The 23,066-nt window shown below is 37.7% G+C and overlaps 1 protein-coding gene across 1 annotated transcript in view; it reads right to left on the bottom strand.

The window, feature by feature from the left end:
- The window catches only part of ST7 (suppression of tumorigenicity 7), a 178,039-nt gene that overhangs the window by 111,039 nt on the left and 43,934 nt on the right, over window positions 1-23,066 (bottom strand). The window contains exons 3-7 of the mRNA XM_006882665.1: window positions 20,567-20,621; window positions 19,815-19,930; window positions 16,962-17,037; window positions 12,487-12,641; window positions 9,682-9,779 (exon numbers count right to left, since the gene is read on the bottom strand). Coding sequence (XP_006882727.1) covers window positions 9,682-9,779; window positions 12,487-12,641; window positions 16,962-17,037; window positions 19,815-19,930; window positions 20,567-20,621 — 500 coding nt within the window. The remainder of the gene's footprint in view (window positions 1-9,681; window positions 9,780-12,486; window positions 12,642-16,961; window positions 17,038-19,814; window positions 19,931-20,566; window positions 20,622-23,066) is intronic.

The raw sequence follows: 23,066 nt of genomic DNA, 5'->3' as shown, positions 1-23,066 counted from the left end.
ACAGTGCAACAATGAATGAATGAAAACCCAAAATCTCTGTAAATGTTCATTAAAACTAATAAAATTTAATAATAAAAAAAGGAAAATCTATAAAATCTAGAAATAAATACTCTGACAAATATGAATTCAAGTAAACCAGGACAGCAATCTTAATAGAAGTTTATTTGGCTTTTAAATTAAAGCCAGAAAATATAAGGTATATTGTATAATGTTATTATTGAGTACTGTTGAGTCAGAACTGACAAATAGCTCTACTGGGTTTTCAGAGGCTATAAACTGCACAGGAGGAGACTGCCCATCTTTCTACTGTGAAACATTCTGTGGACTCAAAACCACATGCCTTTAGGGTGACAACATAACTCCTTATCACTAAGCCACCAGAGAGCTCCCTTCTGTATAATTTTAAATACTATATAAAAATGTCAGATGGATCATGGCTGAAAGGAAAAAATACAAGAAAAATGTCTATTCCTATTTTATTGATTATGTAAAGCCATTTGACTGTGCGGATCATAACAAATTATGGCTAACATTGAGAAGAATGGGAATCCCAGAACACTTATTGTGCTCATGTGAAACCTATACCCAGACCAAGAGGATATTCTGTGAACAGAACAAAGAAACACTACAGGGGTTAAAATTAGGAGAGGTGTGCATCAGGGTTGTATCCTTTCTTCACATCTATTTAATCTGTATGCTGAGGAAATTGAGACACTGGCCTCTATTAAAAGCAATGTAGCATTAGGATTGGAGGAAGATTCAAAAACAATCTTCATTACACAGAAGACACAATCTTGCTTTCTGAAAGTGAGCAAGCCTTGAAGCACTTGCTACAGAAGATTAAATACTGAAGCCATCAATATGGATTGTATCTTAATGTCAAGAAAACAAAATTCCTCAACACTGGATGAATAGGCAACATCAAGATAGACGGAGAACATTCAAACTGTCAATGATGTCATCTTACTTGGGTTCACAGTCAATACAACTGGTACTAGCAGTCAGGAGATTAGGAGACTGATATTGTACTGGGCAAGTCTTGTAGCCAGAGATCTCTCCAAATTATTGAGGAGCAACGATGTCAGGTTGAGGACTGACAAGCACCTAATTCAGGCCATGGTCTCTTCAGCCACTTACTATGCATCTGAGAACTGGACAATGAATAAGGATAACAGAAAAAGAACTGATGCCTTTGAGTTGTACTGGCGAAGAATGCTAAATATCCCATGAAATGCCAAAAAAAACCAGAGAAGGTGCAGTGAGAGTGCTCTTTGGAGGCAAAGATGATAAAGCTTCGTCTCACATACTTCGGGTATGTTGCTAGAGGAGGCTATTTCTTGAAAAAGGACATCATGCTTGGAAAGGTGGAAGGGTAGAGACGGAGAATCAAGACCCTCAATCAGGTGAATTGACACAGAGACTTCGACAATGGGATTGAGTGTGTCAGAGACTGTGAGGACTGCACAGGATAGGACAGGGTTCTATCTGTTGTTCATAGGGTCACTATCAGTTCAGATCTTTTGTTCATAGGGTTGCTATGAGTCCTCTTGACTTGACAACACCTAACAACAACAACAAAATACATAATAATCATCAATATAAAGGCATCTACAATGTACCCTCAACACATAGCAAACACTAATGGAACATGGTAGGGAGTTGGAAGAAACAATTAGGGTTGAATATTCTAGCAAATAATTCTCTTAAATAAAGGAAACAAAGGAACAAAGCACAGAAAAGATAAGAAAAATGTGGTTGAGCCCCACAGAGAGCAGAGGATGCATTCTTTCCAACACAGATTTAATGTTTACAGTAACTAAACATGTACTAACCTCAGAGGAAGCCTCTGTGAATTCTTTCCAAATCAATATCATATGATGCATGTTCTCCAAGAATAATGCAGAAAAATAAACATAAATCAATGACAATAGGATAAAAAATTAACATGGAGTATGATAAGATTCTAAGAGAATAAATAAATACCTTTAGGCAAATAGAACTCAGTATTCCACTTAAGAAATGGGAATAAAAGGCAACAAACCTGAAGATAGATGAAAGGGAAGAGGAGGAAAAGACTATAGAGAGCAACACACACACACACACACACACACACACACACACAAAATGAGAGAATAACACAAAATTCTAACTGTTTTGAAAAGAGTAATAAAAATAAAGAAACCTATACTTAGACTGATGAGAGAAAATAAAAAAAGAAGAAAAATTTAAAATATAAAACAAAAAAGAAAGAACTATATAGTATTTTTTAAAGTTATTAAAAACTATATGGAATGAATTTGAAAACCTTGATTAAATAGAATGCTAGGGAATGTAAAATGCCAAAATAGATGACAGAAATAATAGAAAACCTCAGTAAACCAACAGTCTTTAAAGAATGAAGTGCCTACAAAAGCCAAAGGTCACCTAACCAACAGTAAACCTTGCTGACAATTGTTGTTGGCTGACAATTAGCAGAATACAAATTCAAACAGCAGAGAATTGCACCTTTGCACCCACCAGATTTTCCATATTTAAAAGTTTCAGACTAGAGATTAACTCTAGGCCAACTCACCGCTGTGAGCTGGAAGTGACTCAAAGCTGATACTCCAGGTCATTTTCAGAGGCTGTAAATCACATTGCTCTTCCTTTTTCTGTGGAGACACTGGTGGATTTGAACCAGTGACCTTTAGGTTAAGAGTACAGAAGCCTGACCCTTGAGAGGCTGTGGTCTCTGCCAGTGCTTCTCATGAACAATAAAATCCAATAAAGTCTTATTTCATAAAAAAAAAAGAAGAAGAAGAAGAAGAGTACAACTCTGTCCCCAAAGCTCCCTATTCATATGGTTATTGTGAAGATTAAATACATAAATATACATGCAAAGATTAAAATAGAGGCTAGCACTGAGATATGTGGGCAAAGTCATGTATTCCTGATTCGAACATAAATTATCATAAGCAGCCATTCTGGAGAGCAATATGTCAGGATATACTGAAAGTGTGTATATATATTATTGTTACATATGCCATTGAGTCAATTCTGACTCATAGCTACCCCAGAGAACACAAAAGAACATCTCCATAAGGTTTCCTATACTGTAATCTTTAGGGAAGCAAAGAGCAGATAGCAAGGTTTATCTACTTCAGAACCACCAATGAGTGAAAACAACAGATCTTTTGGTTAACAATTGAGCACTTAACTACCACACAAGCAGAATTCTTATAAATTAGGATCCAGAATACACCCTGCCGAAGAAAACTTCACATGTCTACAAGGATGATTTGGCTGCACTGTTGGGTTAATAGGAATTAACTTTTATATTTGACAATACCTAATGGTAAGTAAAATAGTACTATTTCTAGCTCATTCCCTTTTCTGCATTAACAGTGTCATATATGAACGTCATTCTACAAAGATAATAGAGTATAATGGCATAAAAACATATTTCATAACTATAGACTGCTATTGGGTATGCCAATAATTAGAACATATATTGTTTGCTCATTAATACTTTTCCTTTCTATAGAACACACTATTTTATTTTAAATTGCCAAGAATTTACTAGATAAGTCAACCTAAGGAATGTTTATTGTCAGGCAAAATTCAGAAAAGTGACCATGACCAAAATCAGGCAAAGCTTCATCTCAAGTCTATCTTTGAAGATAAGAGCGTGTTGATATATAGCATTAACTTTGAAGGTTCATTTTTTTCCTTCCTCTGTAAAGATAGAAAAGATAGAATCTAGAAACATGTCAACAATCACTTTAGGAACACTTGACAGAAATGAGCACACTTCCCTATATACTTGTCTTTAGTCTAGTGATACATGTGTGAATCTTAAAAGCTTTGAAAGTAGCTCTGTTCACATCATCCTTGATTTACTGAAGGCATTAAAACACCCATCTGCCCATCACCCTCACCAAGTAGCACAACAATTTCTTCAACAACCAAGCTTAACATCTAAATCAATTTACCCATCAAGTTACCTATAATAATAACCCACAATTTTAAAGGAAAGAAATACTGCATAAAAAGGAAATAATGTGACCTGTAGGGTAGGAAGGCAGAGAGAAGAAATTAGAGCATCTGAAATACTAATGAAATATTTTTCCTCTTGACAAAATTGTTTTTCACTTTTCCAACAAAGTGAAATGTTTCTGTTGCAGAATATTCCCTAAAATTTACAAATCATTGCTTTCTGAAGGGTTTTTCCTTCTGGACACAAGTAGGAAAAAAATACAAATCTGACTCACACTTCCTTACACCGGGAATAAACATAAGAAGTGGAGAAGAAAACAGATCCCACATCAAATCTTCAGTTCTTTCTCTTTCTTGTCTCTCTAAATGCGAACCCATCAAAATCCCCATGTTCCCTTGACTCATTCTGTCCTTCAGGGCTACTTCAGGGAATATTCTCTTTAAGCCACAATCAGCCCAGTCTCAGGTCAATGACTCTAAGGTCCAGAGCAATCCTCCTTCAGCGGCTGTAGCTACACCAGAGGAAGCCCAGACAGTTAACAAGAGGATAAAATCCTGAAGAATGCACTGAAACAGACCAATTCTAATCAAGAATTTTTAGAGTAGAGCCTCCCAACAGGAGGCAAGTTCCCCATGGAGGGCAGTGTCTATAGACTTTCCTGATTTTTATAACTAGAGAGATGCTACTGGCATCTACAGGAGAAAGATGGGCAGTCTCCTCCGGTGCAGTTAACTGTAACTGCCTCTGAAGACCCACTGAAAGGTCATCTGTAGGTCAGTTCTGACTTCAGGCTACATAACAACAACTGATATCTCCGGGGTAGATGTCAGAGGTGCTACTAAACATTGCACACTGTACACTGCACACTGCACAAAATAGCCTCTACACCAAGACTTAAAAACAAAACCAAGCGAAATTAAACTCTGTCGAGTCAATTCTGACCTTGGCAACCCTCAAGCAGATTTTTGAGGCTGTGAATTTTTATGGGAGGAGCATAAGGTTTGCTGACTTTTTGGTAAAGAACCCAATATGTTACATACTGTTCCACCAAGGGCTCCTGTGGTGTTAAGAGTTTATTGCTCAAAATGGCTTTCCTAGCCATTGACTAACTTTGCCATGTGGATGGGTGTGAATGTGCAAATAAGATATGTTAGCCTATTCATAAGGGGATTGGCTAGTCTTGCCCCTAATTTGAGAAGTTTCAGTGTCAGATTTTGAGAATCTCATCACCAGCAAAGAAGCCAGCATCCGTTGTGTGCCTTTCAGGGTCAGAGATTCTTGTGACAGCCAGACGGACAGCAGCAGCAGCAGCTGTGGCTGAAGCAGAGAACCAGAGACCCAACCTGAGATCTAACATGCAATGACCTTGGGACTGCTATTCCATAGAGCTAAGAGCCTTTGCCTAAGCTTGCTGGAAAACTAGCTGGGATAGAGCCATGATAGGGAAGACTGAGAACTATGTGACAGGGGCCGAAAGCTGTGAGGATCAAGGCTGAGGTTCCTGCAAGGGCATTTTGGAAGCTGTCCTGACTGAGGGATGTTATTTATTGCCAACCTGAATTATAGTCTTCTACTTCCCTAATGTAATTCTATGAGGTCTGTGAGCTATTGCATTGGGCTTTGGACAAAGTAGAACCGTAATATTGGTGTTGGAGATGAGTAGAATCGGGTGTGCAAGCATGGCCGACATATCTGACCTCATGAGACTGGGTTTTGTGTTGGGGATATTGTTAATGGATACAGTTCCTGTTGTCGGATTGGTGGAAGTCAGATATGGTTGTCCCCATCCTGATCTAGCTCTTTTTACAGCTTCTTTACACAAAGAATTGCCAGGCCCAAACGGTCAATAGTGCTGAAATTGAGAAAACATGGTCTTTCCAATGGTCAAACCATCACACTCATGGCAGACAACGCATACGAGTTCTGACTGGGTGGGCTAAGGGGATAGACCAGACACCAGTCATGAATTCAATTCCTAATCTGCTCTTGAAGAAATGGTAGACTTTAAAATGGGGGCAGGGGAATGTATCATACACCAATGTTGAAGAGGTAGGTAGACCTTCCAAAAATAAAAAACAAGCATAGACTTTCCTCTAAACTTAAGAAAGCAGTAAATGCAGCCCTTTGTGTGACAAATAATAAACACTGTGCATGAGGGTCAAAAGCTAGGCTCTCCTGGCCCTGTCAGCTGCCAAAACAGCAACTCGGCAGCAAGCTGCTCTCATTTTCTCAATTACAAAAGGACGCCAGGTGATATTTGGGGAGGGTTTTTGTTTTTTTGTTTTGTTTGTTTGTTTTATATTCAGATAATGTGTTTTCTCCAGCTTCATTTCTGTCATCGAGTACATGTTTTCCAACTACTGATCCTTCTTCTCTGTTCCCAACTTTTGCATTCCAGTCACCCATTATTATCAATGCATTTTGATTGCATGTTCGATCGATCTCGAACTGTAAAAGTTGTTAGAAATCTTCTATTTCCTCTTCTTTGGCTCTGAATTTGGTGCATATATATGAATGATAATGGTATTCACTGGACTTCCTTGTATGCGTGTGGATATTATCCAGTCACTCACAATATTGTACTTCAAGATGGATCTAGAAATGACTTTCTTAACTATGAAAGCAACACCATTTTTCATCACCTTTTTATCTCTGGAGTAATATATCATATGGTCATCCAACTCAAAATGCTCCATGCTGGTCCATCTCATCTCACCAATGCCTAGTGTGTCAATATTTATGCGTTCCATTTCTTCCTTAACAATATCTAATTTTCCTACATTCATGGTTCTCACATTCCATGTCCCAATCACCAGTGTCTGCTTACAACTGTTCCTCTTCCTTTGTATTTCCATACTTGAAAGCTCCACCTCAGTTGCCCTTTCTGTTAGTCTATGTGTGTTCTGTTGACATGGGAAAGTTGGCTGTTAGGGACCTCTCCAAAATGCTGAAGAGCAATGATGTCTCTCTGGAGACTAAGGTGCACCTGATACAGGTCATGGTTTTTACAATCACTTGTTATGCATCAGAGGGTTGGACAATGACTAGGGAGGATAGAAGGAGAATTGATGCCTTTAAGCTGTGGTGCTGGAGAAGAGTATTGAATGTACCATGGACTGCTAAGAAAACAAACAGATTCATCTTGGAGAGGGTTAAAGCAGGCTGCTCCTTGGAGGCAAGGATTCTGAGGCTTCGTCTGACATACTTTGGACAGGTAAGGAAGGACCGGTCCTTGGAGAGGGACATCATGCTTAGTAGGGTGTAGGGACAGTGCAGGAGTGGAAGGCCTGCTAGGAGGTAGATTGATTCAGTGACTGGGGTAATTGGGATGGGTGTGTCAGAGACAGTGTGATTGGCACAGGACAGAGCAGAGTTTAGTGCTGTTGTACATAGGGTTGCTATGAGTCGCAAGTGACTCAATGGCATGTAACAATAACAACAATGTGTTTTCTGAGAGAAAATTCAAACTCTCTGCTCTTATGCTGGTTCCAACTCATAACAATGCCCCATAAGGTTGCCAAAGGTGTTTCACAAGGGGAGGAGACTGCCCATCCTTCTCCATAGAGCTGCTGGTGGGATGAAACGGCTGTGGCCTTTAGATTAGCAGCAAAACTACAGATATACCACCAGAGAAATTCCAGAAATTCCAAATAATGAATGTTTAACTGTTAAAAAAGCCCCAAACCAACAACACAACACGCACACACATACACATACAAAATGAGGAGTTGATAATTTTAATATTAAAGAGTGGATGTCTTTTAATCTCATTGTATTTAATGTATGGCATTAAGGTTTTCTCTGATTCATAATGCTCTCTTGAGCCACAAAAATAGAATGACTTACAACCGATCTCCCCAGAATTCCCTTTTATTCTCTCTCTGTGTATCTCACAGATTAATAGTTTTCTCTTCTTGAAGGCATTATCAGAAAAATTTGAGCTAACAAAACCAACTGTTCTAAGTGGAAAGAATTCTGATCCTGGCATTTTCATTCACACATTAAAATCTGTTCTACAGGAATTTACAGCAATGTGTACAAGGAGAGGAGAGAGGTGTCTGAAGGACACATTAGGTGCTCATGCATAAATGTTTCAGCAGCAGGCTGTCTGCGGCCCACTGCCATGTCAGTAGATGAAATCGTCCAGTAAGATACTAAGTATTCATGCCGTAAAGGCGTAAAGTCTTTAGAGAAGAATCAGAGAGTCAGGGCTGACCTACAAGTGTCTCCTGCAAGGCTGAGACCAAGTGGCTCTTTAACAGAAAGAGGTTCCTTAATGGCCTTCTTCCACACAGAGTGAGGGAACTGATGGAGTGAGCTTCTGAAGAAAGGAGTCTTTGATTATTCTCTTCAAAACCCATCATCACCATTTCTGGCAGTCTCCTTAACAAAACTGTTCTGGAGTCCCTGGGTTGTATAAATGGTTCAGCTATTAACTGAAAGGTGGTATTTGGAATATACCCAGAAGTCCCTTGGATGACAGGGACTGGTCATCTATTTCCTCGTGATCTATTTCCACAAAATCAGTCACTGAAAACCCTATGAGGCACAGCTCTCTTGTGGAACGAACACACGGGGTCACTGTGAGCCTGAGCAGATGCCATGGCAGCTGGGGCGGGGGCGGGTTTCAAATTTACAAGCTGAACACTTGTCAAGATGACACTTCTATCGTCGACTCCCTTGTTTTTCCTGTCTTTAAAATGGGCAGTTATCTGTATCTCCTAATTTAAAGAAAAGAATAGAAGAACCAAACATTGACAGAGGTTTGCAGGGATTTTTTTTTTTTTAAGGTGAAATGGCCTATAAGTAAAATTCAATCTGGCATCAGATTATTTAAAAAAACTATTTCTTGACTAGCTCTGGTGGCCTAATGACAAGAAGCTGCACTGCAATCCCAGAGGTGAGCCGTTCAAATCCACCAGACGCTCTGCTGGAGAAGGAGGGACAATCTCCTCCTGCAGCAGTTAGATCTGATTTGATGGTACACACAAAAATTTTTTTAAAAATAAAACTATTTATTATATAAACGTGGAAGTAACAGTTCTTCAACAGGATTCTCTTAAAATCACCGGTTCAAAGTCATATAATAACTTCTCCTTGCTTTCCTTTATTTTAAAACTCTTAACCTATATTCTTTCTTCTTAACTCATATCTTCACTACCAAAAAGAAAATAACCTAATTTAATGAAGGATGGAGGAAAATACATTAAATTATTCTAATAGAGTAAGTTCATTTTAGTGAAAAATTTGAGGGTAGCAAGTTGGTCCACTGTTTATTCAATAGTTTTTATCAGAACCACACATGGGGGAAAAATGGCTGAGCTCATTCTTGGCTTCTGGCAATAGGCTCAGACAGTTTTTAATAAAGACATTTATGATAGTCTTAATACACCAAACCCTCTATCAAAAGTTTGACATATATTGTCTTATTTCATTCTCATAAATATGTTATGAAGTAGTAATTATTAAGATTACAATTTTTAATGCTGTTTTACAGATGAGGAAACTAAGGCATAGAAAGATCGAGTAACTTGGTCAAGATCATTCATCTACTAAGTCAGGGACTAGAACTGAGCCCAAGGCAGGCTGACTCAAGAGCTCAGAGTCACCACATTCCCACCAATACTCTGTGATAGCTGCTCCCAATTTCTCCTTCTCTAAGGCAGAGGCACTGCCACCAACCACAAACACAAATTCAAACTCACATCTCTCATCATTTTCACTGCTTCTCTCGTCCTCCCGAGTCTTCTGGCACACATTGCTAGCCTTCTTTTGATGTAGACCAAGACATTGGTGTCTCTTCCTGAAGAGGGAGATATAAAATATCAACATTAAAGAAGAAAATGTGAGCTTTTAGTGAACAGAAAGACATAGTACAGAGGTCAGTTTACACCATCCTTATAGGAACATTCCTGAGAGAGGTTCCTTGGTGCCAGGAGAATGGACAACTTTGTAAATGGTATGACAGTTGGCTACAGAGCAGGGTCAAAGTACTTAGACTTGAAAAGATCAAATCAAATGATTGGTGGTCTAATATATAGTTTTGAGTTAGGATGCTGGAATTTTGGTAAATAAAATCTTCTACAGACTGCCAAGAAACACTCCCACTTTACACAGGGTTTATAAGTAAGAATTCCACATTGAGTGTGCATGCTTTTGGTAAAGATGTACAGAGGTGAATCTCAGGTTGCATTCTGATGAACCATCCCCCCCCTTCTTGACATTAACTCTGGAGAAGCCTCATCTTGAACTTCTGTTTTATATTATTCCTTCTCTAACACTAGTGACATCATAATCATCTCCAGGTCCCCAAAGCAGTCTATTTTAGATGGCAATGTAACACATTCCAGATATGACAATGGGGTATGCAACAAAATGAAAAACTACCCTAGTGTTAGAGAAAGCATTGACAAGCTAAATAGTTATAGCAATAGTCACTAAAATGGCTCTTAAAAAGTACATTAACAACTTCTTATCTTAATCTTTTATTTAATTCTATGTCTTTTTGGGTATGTTTCCAGACCAGTGAGAACATGCATATGCTTAATCCTCAATAAAATTACCATGTTTTAGAAAAATATGACACACCTGTTATAGATTAAGTACATGTATAATATGCAGCTATTAAAAGATGTTAAGACCAAAGTCCTAACATTTCAAGTTTTAAACAATGAGAACAAGATGTGTGTAGAAGATTTGCCAAGTACCTACAAATTATTTTAAAGATATGATTATGTTTTGGGGGATTGATTTAGGCAACAAGTTGAAAGGATTTAATTTTAAGAAAAAATGAGATAAAAATTTCTTAAGTTATGTATATATATGTTTTGTAGCTTTATGGATTCTAATTTAGTTTCTAAAAGACATTCATTGCATATAGTTTCAAAATTCATTGTTTTTAAAGTGTTTTATTTTTGAAAGAGTGAGGTATGTATGGTGACTAGAGGCTTGGTTAACACATAGACTCACTGTTAGTAAACATAAAATCCTCTATGTTGATGGGTTCTGTGGAAAAACTCATGAACACACAAGTTGTAGTCCAAATCTTAATGGCATCTGAACCATAAAGAATAATAATTACACTTCTATATCAAATCCACATTTAATATTAAAATTCCATTTTATAATCTCAAATATGAATGATATAAATGACTACTCTCCAAGTTACAGGAGAAATTCTTCAGGTAAAACCCAATCTCAAATAGTTTGTTTTATACAATTTTTAAAGTCATTTGAATGAAATCTCACAAAGAAAATTAGCTTCTCATTCAATCATTCATACAAATTGTATTTAATAATATTAATTACAATATCCACAATATAATCATACTATTCCAACTTTCTCTTTATCATACTTATTTCCATTAATCCTTCTATCCTCTCCCTTTCTAGTGCCTTGGCTTTATCCTTGAGTGAATGCTACTCTTTTCACCTTATTATAGCTGATTATTGTGAGGACTGAGTACGTTCTGATATTATTGGTCTTCATATAAATAAACTTGTTTATTGTTTGGCTCAAACTTTAGTTAGGGGTAAATTTTGGTCCATGTTTGTAGTGTGAGTAAGGGTCGCAGTGTTGAGGGTTCCGCCAGTCTCTACTGGATTAGTATGGCTGGTCTTTCTTGATGTTTTTTGAGTTTTTTTCTTATTCCCCTCCACCCTATCCAGGATCTTCTGCTTTGATCCCTTTCCTGTTGGTCAGCAGTGGTAATTGGCACCAACTTAAATTTTCTGATTAATGATGGATGAAAACACTGCCACATACCACCACCACAAAACACTCAATTTTGTGTACGCAGCCAATCAATCAGCTAATCAAGGGACTCAAGGGATCCCAGAAATTGTTTTGTTGTTTTATTTTCTATAATGTTACCTCAAAATATCACTGACATTATCTTAAGCATACTGGCATGAAATGTCTTATACTTAAAGAGATATCTTAAATTTAAAAAGTTATTATTTTTAATATCAATAGGAAAATAATTGGAGACTCATGGCCCTTCCTCTTGGGAAGCCAACACAAATGAGAAGTAAGTGCTGAGACAATCAGCAGGACCTGTTCTGCTCTTAATTTTCCCATTTCCACCCATTCTATAAAAGACCCACAAAATCAAATATTTTGGTAATATTTTAGCACTAAATGAAATCCTGCTTCCCAACTAGGATTTAAAATTCTGGGACAGATGAGTAACTGATAGATAGAAATATGTAGGAATTTTAGGAAGAGAAAAAAAGATAATCAGGGTTACTATCACTTTTTTTAAAAAAAAATTAGGAATTTGTAGGCAGAAAAAAAATCTAAACATAAGCAGTAATGAAGCTATAAATAAATTACAGGTCAAGTGCTCTTACATGACAGCGAAGATGAGTAAGAAATAAAAACAAAGAAAGGCAAAAACCCATCTTTGCTCATATTTAAGAGAAACCTATTGAACTGGTCTAAAAATCTGCTTTCACTGATAATTTCATAATTCTGACTACCCAGAGCATCACCCTGGAGGAAACCTTACTATGTTGAGCTTCATACTGGGATCCGTGATGCTGTAGTTGTTGAGAACGCCGGTAACAGCCATCTCCAGCCTTCAGGGCCTGCTTAAAGAGCTTCTCTGCTTCAGCAATGGTTGTTGCTTCCTCCTCAGCCAAGAGAATATATGCTGTTGCACACCTGTCCATTCAGATAATAGCCACCATCAATTACAAATCCAAGGGCATTGGAATCGGCTGCTGAGTGCATGCAGAGGACAAAGAGTTACACCAGAATATTCAATGGGGACACCTGGCTCATGCACCCTAGCTTATAGTTGTTGGCACAAAGTAATGGCACCACAAAAACCATCTCTATTTCTGCTGGAGTGGTAGTATGTGTACTGTTACTAACCATGGACTCTGGACTCACAGAGGGCAAAGGTTGTACCTATATTCCACTGCTGATTACACTGATCACGTTATCACTCTGTCTTCCTGAGAGAAAACAACATGAGGTTCATTTATTATATGATTGTGAAAGTTAAGTACAGTGATGCTGAACATGGCAGTCGGTCCATCAAAGAGATGTTTGACCAATATCAACTCATGATGGTGATGAAAAGAATTGTTATTATGTGTTTGCTTCCAAAACTCAAAGTTACGGGCACTGTAGATAGTTTACTTCTGCTTTCGTAAACACAGATTCTTTTCCATCTAAACACTCCTTCGGAGTGAGCAAGTCATTAAATCAAGTAAGCGACTCATTTAAAAATAAAAACCAGTGCTCCTTGCCAGTTGCTCTGGTTTTCTGTTTCCAGAAGCACTAAGAAGAACCTACAACTCTAATCTGATCCAGCTCCATAATCCACGAGAGTCAGATCTCCCGTCTGTATCAACAATAGCAAGCACTTGTGGCTCAGTTCAGATTCCACACGGTACTGGGTACTTAACATATATCATCTCAAAAAATACCTTCAACAAAGCTTTAAGGCCAGAAGCCAGAAAGGATGCAGTATTAACTGACAAATAAGGGGTGAGGGTGCGGCAATTATAAAGTTAAACCTTCCAAATCATACAAGGAACTTCCAAAGAAAGGGCTATAACGACAGGGAAATGGTGAGGCCAGACGAGACTGTGCAGGCCCTGGGCTGCACTAGGCCCCTTTGCTCTTTGTCATCTCCATAACCTCCCATGTGGCTTTCTTCCTATGTATCAAGAATATCAATCCAACCATAAGACAGAAAAGAAACAGAAAGTCAATCTAAATAGTACTACCACCCACCACCCACCCGCCAATTTATAAACCAAATTGATCTGTGGAGGTAAGGATTTTGAAGCTCCATCTCACATATTTTGGGCATCTTGCCAGGAGGGACTGGTCCTTGGAGAAGGACACCATGCTTGGAAAGGTGAAGAGACAGCACAGGAGAGGAAGACCCAGGATGAGATAGATTGACACAGTCACTGGGGTAATAGAGGTAGGTGAGTTGGAGGCAGTGAGATTGGTTCAGATCTATTGCGCATAGAGTTGCTATGAGTTACAGGTGACTCAATGGCACATCACAGCATCAAACTATAAAAGCCATGGGGGGGGGAGCCTGAACTTACAGTAAATGTAAGATTTGGGGTTATTAGTTAGTCTTAGCCTTGAGGAAGAATATTGAAAGTTCTTGTGCCAATGCCTCTAATTTCAGGCAGGACTGATCAGCAGGGTTTTAAATGGAATGTGGTGAGGTAGAGTAAAAAAGTTGTAAATCAGTTTCCTTGGAAGGCAATAGGAACATCTTGGAAAAAAAAAAGTAATTATGGTGCTGGAACTGCAGTCACCCACTGGGGAAATAACTAGGACAAGTATCAAAGCGAATCTTAAGGCCTCCGATGCAAGCATATAAATACGGGTGAGGATAACAAAGTGAAAATTGAGAGTGCAATACTGAGTGCAGACACTATCAGACGGGCAGCTGTAAGACTTCCGCTGGTAGACTGGGACTGGGAACTCAAGACTTGTTGGGCCAGGCCTACCTGCTTTGCTTGTTAGTTTATTTATATTTCAAGTATGTAGTTTTAGGAGGAGAGGCAAAGTAGCACGATCAGCCAAGAATATACACATCTGTGCGAAAATTAATGTGTCTGGGGTAAAAAACATGCTAAGAGCTTGTGAGTGAAGGAGAGAGGTGAGCAAAAGAAGTGCTGATGATTGGAGGGGAAAGAACAGACTGCTCAGCTCAGTGGAAAATCTAGACGATGCTTCTTAAAGATGTCACAACACAAGGCACACAACAGAAACAAGAGAACATGGTGCTGAGGGCATCAGCCAACCTTCCAGACCTTGGCTAGAAGGAGCCTCATTTGTTGAGAGGTAGGGCACCAGACAGGCTCTTGACTTTCTTTGGTAACAATTTTATCTCTCAGATGGTAGATGAAGCAATTAGGGGAACTTCAACTCTGGACCTAATTCTGGCCAAGAAGGGGAAAAAAAAAGGTTGGTAAAATAAAAATTGACAGGAACATTCAGAGAGAGTTACCACGCCATTCTGAAGTTCAGAGTAATCAAAGAGGAGAAGGTAGGCTACAAAAATATTCAAAGAAAAGATGCATGAAATTCAGAAAGGGGGAAAATAGATTAGGAAGTTTGGACAGCTTCCAAATGTGTGCTTGTAAAGACAAATGAACTTTTAAGGAAGAAGAGGAGAAGACCTCATGGGAACCATGGAGATCACCGACAAGATCAAATTTTCAAAGGACACATAGCAAAGATGAAAAGGGAGGCAGTCAATGAAGGATTGTAGGAGAGTGAAATGAACTTGTACGAGGAACATCAGGAGAGCTAAAGCTCGTAATTAGCAGAACTTCACAAAATCAAATGCCACAGACAACCTGTTTACAATTTGGGCTTAAAACTCTAACACCTAACACCATCTTTTTTTTTCTTTCTCCAAAACCACCAGAAAAACAAAGAAGAAAATGAGGGTAGGGGGAAGACAACACAGCACAACATTCGAATGAGGAAGGGGAACAGATACCAGCAATGGACAACAAAGAGAAAGGAAGGCTTTCTTACTCTGGTCCTGGTTTCTCCAACAGGGAGACAGATGCTCAGACTTGAAAGACCGTGGAAGAAATGAAACCTTAAAATGGGTAGGCAGATGTCAACTAGCAATAGGCTGATTGATAAATAAATTAGGATACTAGGACGGGCAAATTAGATCTCTCGAAATAAACAGACCGTGTAGGCAGGTCACAGAATAGCTCTGTGGATAGTAGAGGAATCATAAAGAATAAAATGGAAAAGTACCAAAAGATAACAAATGTAATTCAAACAGTAAAAATGGGGAAGATCATTTTCTCAACCTACAGAAGAACAGTGATCCGGAAAGACATTTTAATGGATTATTCAAGGGGAGTATTTTTAAAAGACAGTAGTATCCACGAGAACTTACTAAGAGTAAGTAAACCAGGTTGCGCTAGATTTACTAGCTAGGTTGATTGGAGATTTACTCTCTATTAAAGAGCCAGAACTACAATTGGCATTCTCAGGATGGAAATTAAGAACATCACGGCTGAATCACAGTGGAACAGGGTGTCTGCATAACTGGGTGGTAAGTCGTGAAGACATGAACTTGGAGGGTGGTTTCTATATATGTCATACCATGGGGTGCTATCCCTGGCCCTGATGCTGGTTGTTAGAAACATGAATGACAGAAGGCAGGTATGTCCAATTTCCAGATGACAAGAAATTGGAGAAGAAATATGTTATATTTGGGAATCTAAAAACCAAATAGATCAAAAGTTACATGGATTATACAGGCTTTCCAACTCTCAAGTGAATCTTTTCTTCTTTTCTCATGAAATATTTTCACAATGACCACTTGGCAAGGAGAAGGCTGAGGTGATTTGGTGATTCAAGCACCAGATGGTGGTTGAGCTAAATGACCTTTAAGGTCTCTGCCAACCCTGAGTTGTTATGACTCTAACATTAAGAATCTTCTCTTTTACTGAGATCTTCAGAAAAGGTTTCTTAGCCTTCCTTGGTAACTCCATTTAACAACGAATTTAACAACAGTGAAGGCAGAATTCTCTTTTATCTTTGTCAGGATTTTGAAAATATTCTTTTAAAAAATTTCTCTTTTGTGTGCTTCCCTCAGTAGCAGAGGTTCTAAGCAGAAGATGTGATGGCACAGACGAACAGCATTCCACATCTGGAAAAATGTCTCTGTCAAAATGTTTTAGATACGTAAGGAGTTATATTTATTTCATGTCTTCACAATATCCCAGGGATAGCCCTTGAAGGATTTAATTTAGGGTCACAGCAAAGCCACTGAATTGCTCTCTAAAATGACTAAAACCACTTCCACATGGCTTTCTCTCATAAAAATAATATTAATAGTAGAGTAATACTCCCCCAAATAATCCTCAAGTTCAAGTGCATAGTTTATTGTAAGGATCCCATCAGTGGCAACTGGGTACATTCAGCAAAAGATGAGATTTCCTTTTTAAAAGCCAGATTTCCTCCACTTACTCATTTATCTCCAAGGCTTCATGAGCTGCAGAAATCCTAGCTTGGGGGTTTCTCTCTCGCCAGGCTTTTTGCATTACTATTGTAGAAAAAGAGAAAAAAAGTGTATCAATCATCACACCTCATTAAGAAGCCTAAATGGCAGACCAATTGCTAAATTAACAGCTTTTCAGCTTGATTTACAAGAGAATATTTCACTTACAAAGAGGGTTAACTCCCATCTACCAAGAAACAGAAATACATTCTGATTTGCTATTCCATTGTTCTTTGATTGACATTATCAGACTTTGTATACTCACAAAACTACAGACTTAAATCAGAGACTGAAAAACTGAAGAAAAAGGAAAAGCAGAACCTTTCCATTTCTTTTGCTCACTAAAGTACATTTGGTGTTAGAATATATATGTTCTTTTACATATTGTTTCCTTTTTAAAATCACATATATACATACACACATACATACATGCACACATATGAGCACATTTACTATTTCAATATTTTCATATATACAATTGAGTGACTTTATGTTCATCATGCTGTTTCACCTCTGTTCATTTCCAGGTTTTTCCACTACCCTCACAGAATCTCTGCACTTCTAAGGTCTCTCATTCCCCTCCTCTTGCCCTGACTAACAATCAGCTTCCCAAACATAGGCCTGTTCTAGGTATTCCACCTAAGTGAGAATACACAGTAGTTGTCCTATTATCGCCAGCTAACTTCACTCACAGCATAATTCTACACGTTTTTTAAAATTAATTTTAATGAAAATTTACAGAGACTTTGGATTTCCACTCATTCATTGTTGTACTTTTCTCCCTGCCCACCCCTCCCTCCCAGTTTGCTCTTCTCTTTGAAAAGTAGAAGAAAAATTCTTTCCTTGTTAGACAATCCCACCCCCTCCCCCCGCCTCCTCAAGTCCACTCCACTGTTCTGCCTTCATTCTGGATTCCTCTCATGACAATAATACCAAATCATATATCCCTTTTAAACAGTTCTCTTTCTCATCTGTTTCAATGCAGTATGTTATTTATCCCATCTTTCTCAGTCTCCCCTCAACCCCGATGTCAGTCTTCTTTTATAGTAGTGGCATTATGCAGTATTTATCTTTTTGTGACTGAGATATTTCACCCAGCATAATGTCCTGCAGGGTCCCCCATTTTGTATAATATTTTATAAGTTGCTTGTTTTTCAGTGCAGCATAGTATTCCGTTGTGTGAATATACCACAGCTTTTCTATCCATTTGTTTGCTGATGGGAATTCTACACATTTTTAAGATGACATTGCTACTAATCTCCAACTTCTTTCCATTTGAACAGACTATTACTTCTGTCACTTTCCTGAGTACTTCTTGCCCTCCCATAAAAAAAAATACAAACAAACAGGAATCAAACCAAACAAAAAACAAAATAAAACCACCAAAAACACTGTATCCAGCTGAGTCAACTCAAAGCGGCCTTCCGTCAGACTTCTAAGGCTGTCCACCTTTACAGGAGGAGACTGGCCCTCCTCCTCCTCTGGGGCGCCTGGTGGCTTCCAACCACTGACCTTTCAGTTACCAGAGCAACGCGTTACACGTGACACGACCAGTGTTCTCTGTGACACTGGCTACAGGCTCTGAACATGTTACCATTTTGAAATTAGCTGAAGATCAATTAGTTGAGTCAGGAAAAAAAATTGCTTTATGCTTTATGTTCAACCTGTTTAACCGATGTTCCTAGTCTCAAAATTTGCCTGCAGAACCAATGGTCATGCATCAGAACAGTTTCTGAATAAATATGGAGAAGTCCAATACTTAGAATATTTATCGAGCTATGGTGTTCTACCACAACGGAGTACCTTGATAAAATGAGTATCGATCTCCTTATTGAATTTGTTCAATAAATTTATATCCTATAAGTTAGCTTCCCAGGAATTTATAGATATACCTTTTTAAAACAAACAAACAAACAAACAAACCTATTTGCCTATTTACTTTGAAGACTTCTATTTAAAGATAATAAAAAGATATCGACAGAATTATTTAGAACTTGAGTAGTATGAAGAAATGTGAAAAATAGTAAGAAGAGTCCTCTTCAGAACGGAAACAAGTGTGGCCTTCAACAGCTGGGACCATGTCCTTATTCAATGCTAGGCACACTGTATATTATTAGGTGTCATTGATTACTTTTCAAACCCTAGCAACCATGTGTGATGGAAAAGAACTATGTCAGAGGGCTTCCCAAGTTGTCATTTTAATTATTGTCGAATTGTCAAGTCTTTCTCCCTCAGAGTCTCTGAGTAGCTTCAAAATCTCAACATTTTGGTTGGCAGATAAGCAATTAAGTAACCTTTGCACCACAGGAGCCCCTTGTAAACCTGCATTTGGGAAGATAAATCACTAAAATATATTCAATTATCATTTGGACTCACTGCATCCTGATTTCTAATTAGAATCTTAATAATGAAACAAAGTTCTTTTCTATCTCAACAAAGAACTTAGATTTATAAGATTTAGATAAAGATTCATATAAGATTTATATCCTTATATATAATATTGAATATATAAGATTATATTCTATAATATAGTAAAAATTAGATATTTTTACTATATTAGAAGTAAAATTAGATACTTTAAAAAAAATCCATTTACAAATTCTAACGAGGAACACACTTTTCTAATTTGAGAGTTCATTGTGATAGAACTTAAGTATTCAAATTCTGGGTGCTACTTGCCAATCTTAATATTGTCAAAATTTAATATTTTATTCACTGGTATTTTTATAGAGCAGCTATTCTAAAAGCAGAGCAGCTCGGTGGTACTTAAAAGAATAAACAGATTCTCCCAGTTGGCAGTTTATCTGAAGAAATTTCCGTACTTGCATCTGCCGGACGCAGATGGTCAGAGTCACACGTAAAGAAGGTCTGGTGGTCCTGGGCGGAGAGATTCATATCATAGTAAGTCAGAGGTTCTCGTCCTGTCACCCAGGTATACCTACAGAGGAGAAAGAAACAATTTTGAGAAAGGAATAGTAACAAAATATTCAGACACATGGGAGTTGAAATATAAACCATTAACTTTATATTAGAACAGTTTGCTAAAGAATACAAAAGCTATTTAAAAAAAAAAAAAGGAAAAAAAAGATCTTATTTTCCCTTCCAGAAGGATCTCAGCAAGAAAAAAGCAGACACTTGCCCTTATATTTCTGTCTTTAAAATTTACTAGTACTAGATAATGAAATCCTTTTGTAATTAGTATTATAAATAGATATTTCCCAAAAGCTATAAAAATTCTCATTTGCCTAATTACTTTGCTAAATTAAATTCTAACATAACTTCTATGACATTTTTATAACCATGTTCCAAGCAAGCTTCAAAATGTTTTGAGTCTTTGAAGAGAATCACTGTAACAAAAGAAACATTTTCTAAATGTGCATTTTTGTTCATTATCTCAATGCCAATGATAAAATTTATGTAAAACAAATATCAAAACATTTGAAGATAGTATCAAAAAGCAGAAGAACTAAACAGAATCTTGCACTGGCCTCCAAATGAACCAGCACAAACATTTGCTGCTGTCTTTGCTCTCTGAACCAGATCTATTTGTTTTCCAAACTGTCAGAATGCTTACCGATTATATTCTGCGCCTCTAAACAAATTTAGTGGATTTCGCCACACTTTGCATTCTGTAACAAAGAGAAATATGAAAATGTTACACATAAATTCAGAGATGCTACAAGTTAATTAATTCAGCAAAACACCCTTCCTGGCCACTTGATAAGATAACTGTATTCTTCATTCTCTACATGGGAAGCAATGTGGAAGAGCTCTGGGTGGTTAATCAGGAAACACAGCTCTGAGACCAGGACTTGACAAAAGTTCCCCCTAATCTCTGTAGGCCTGGATTTCCTCATTTGCTAAATCAAGACACAGGTCAAAATCAGCCACTGCATAAGTTTTGTTTTAGTTTCAAGAGTTTGGAACTGATTCTTTTAAGTTTAATTCTAAAATAACAAGGTTGTGTACCATTGACTAGGAACTGACCCATAGCTGACCTTCCAGTGGGTTTCAGAGGCAAAGGAAAAGAAATTGGAAATTGCAAAGAGGAAAGTGAAATTGCATGAAAGGAGAGTGCCCATCCTTCTCCTGAAGAGCAGCTGTTGGTTTTGAACCATGTGCCTTTGGAGTTGCAGTGCAGTTTCTTACCACTAGGCCACCAGAGCTACTAAATAATAGGTCGGAGGTAAAGTGTAAAGAGAAAGAAAACTGCTTTGTTACTGCAGATGTGTGCTTTATAATGATTGTAGTAAAATACATACAACAAAAAATTTCCTACTTTAACCATTGTTAAGTCCATGGTGTTAACTGGACTCACTGTTGTATAACTATCACCACTCAATGTTACCAAAACTTTGTTATCAGCTCAAAGAGAAGCTCTGTACCCAGTAAACAGTAATGCTGCATCCTCCTCCCCCAAGCCCATGATAACTATTAATCTATGAACTATTTAAGGAATTTCCTTTAAATGGGATCATATAATATTTTTCCTATAATCTGGCTTTGATTTCATTTACCATGTTTTCAAGGGTCATCCATGCTTTAGCATGTGTTCTAATATATTTCTTTCCGTTGTGGATTATTTTTCCATTTGTAGCCCATTTTGTTTATCCATTCTTGTAGCTATTGATGAACATTTTAGTTGTTTCCATCTTTCAGCAACTGTGAATAATTCTATAATGAATATCGGTGCAAAAGTACCCGAGGCCCTGCTTTCCAGTCTTTGAACCATATATACTCGAGAATGCCAGGGTCCTGCCACACAGTGGTTCAGGGACTGGCGTCTAAAGGAAAAACTGTGAGTGTTACAACCAATAGGGGAAAGATGTGGCAGTTCATTTCCATAAAGTTTATGGTCTTGGGACTGTACTGCCCTACAAGACAGTTCTACTCTGTCCTACAGGTCACGCAGCTGATATTGTCTCAACAGAACTGGTCGGGTTTGTTTTTTGTTTTATGATAATTCTGTTTTCAACATTTTATGAAACTGCCACACTATTTTCCACAGCAGCAGCACCATTTGACTTTCCCTAATGGACGAGGACCCTAACCTCCTTACATCTTAAACAACATTTGTCTTTTATGTCTGGTTGGAGAGTGTAGTTTTTTGTTGTTTGGTTTTCTGGTTTGGGGTTGGTTTTTTTTTTTTGTTCTTGATAAGCCATTCTGGTGGATGTGACGTAGTATCTCATTTGATTTACATTTTCCTAACAAGGAGAGCTCTGGTGAGGTAGTCCTCATCAACCACCGCTGCCGACCCAATGGCTGTGCTTGTCTGCCAGTTCGGCTCCACCGGCGGCTCTGAGGGAGAATGATGGGAAATCACTTCCTGCGCAATTGACAGCCTTGGACACCTGGATGGTCACCTATGAGTTGGAACCCACTTGAAAACAATGATTTTTAAGTTAATGACTAGTGCTGTTAAACATCTTTTCATGTCCTTACTGCTCACTTGAGTTATTTTCTTTGATTAAATGTTTATTCAAGCTCTTGGTTCATTTTTTCAATATGGTTATTTCTCTTTGTTACTCACTTTAGGATTTCTTTATAAACTCTGTGTCTTAAAGTCATTATGAGAGAAATTATTTCCAAATATTTTCTTCCACTCTGTAGGTTGTCTCTTCATAGTGCTTTTTGTAACATAAAATTTTTTAAGAAAATAATTTGATTAATTCTAATTTATTTTTTTCCTTTGGCTTATGCTTTTTGCTATATTTTATTTAAAAATTCCTTGTTAAGCCAAGGCCCTGAAGATTTACTCGTTGTTTTCTTCTAAGGCTTTGTTAGTTTTAACTCTTACCTGTAGGTCATTGATTTAATTTTTGCATATGTATCTGCTCAACCTCATTCTTCCATGGGAATCTAGTTGTGTCAGCACTATTTGCTTAAAAGACTACTCTTTCCTCAATGAATGAATTTAACACCTTATAAAAAATCAAGTAGCCATAGTTGAATGGATACTCTGAAAACATTCTTACAATGCTTTCATACATGCAACCTTCGCAAGATTAAATCCCTGGGTGCATCAAAAGAGAATAGTTTAAAAGTATTATATTTTAGGGCATTATGTTTAT

Source organism: Elephantulus edwardii, unplaced genomic scaffold (genome assembly GCF_000299155.1).
Source record: "Elephantulus edwardii isolate Elephantulus edwardi_28Jun2011 unplaced genomic scaffold, EleEdw1.0 scaffold00022, whole genome shotgun sequence".
Classification (NCBI taxonomy): domain Eukaryota; kingdom Metazoa; phylum Chordata; class Mammalia; order Macroscelidea; family Macroscelididae; genus Elephantulus; species Elephantulus edwardii.
Note: the sequence above shows the minus strand (reverse complement) of the source record. Positions and strands in the feature narration are given on the sequence as shown.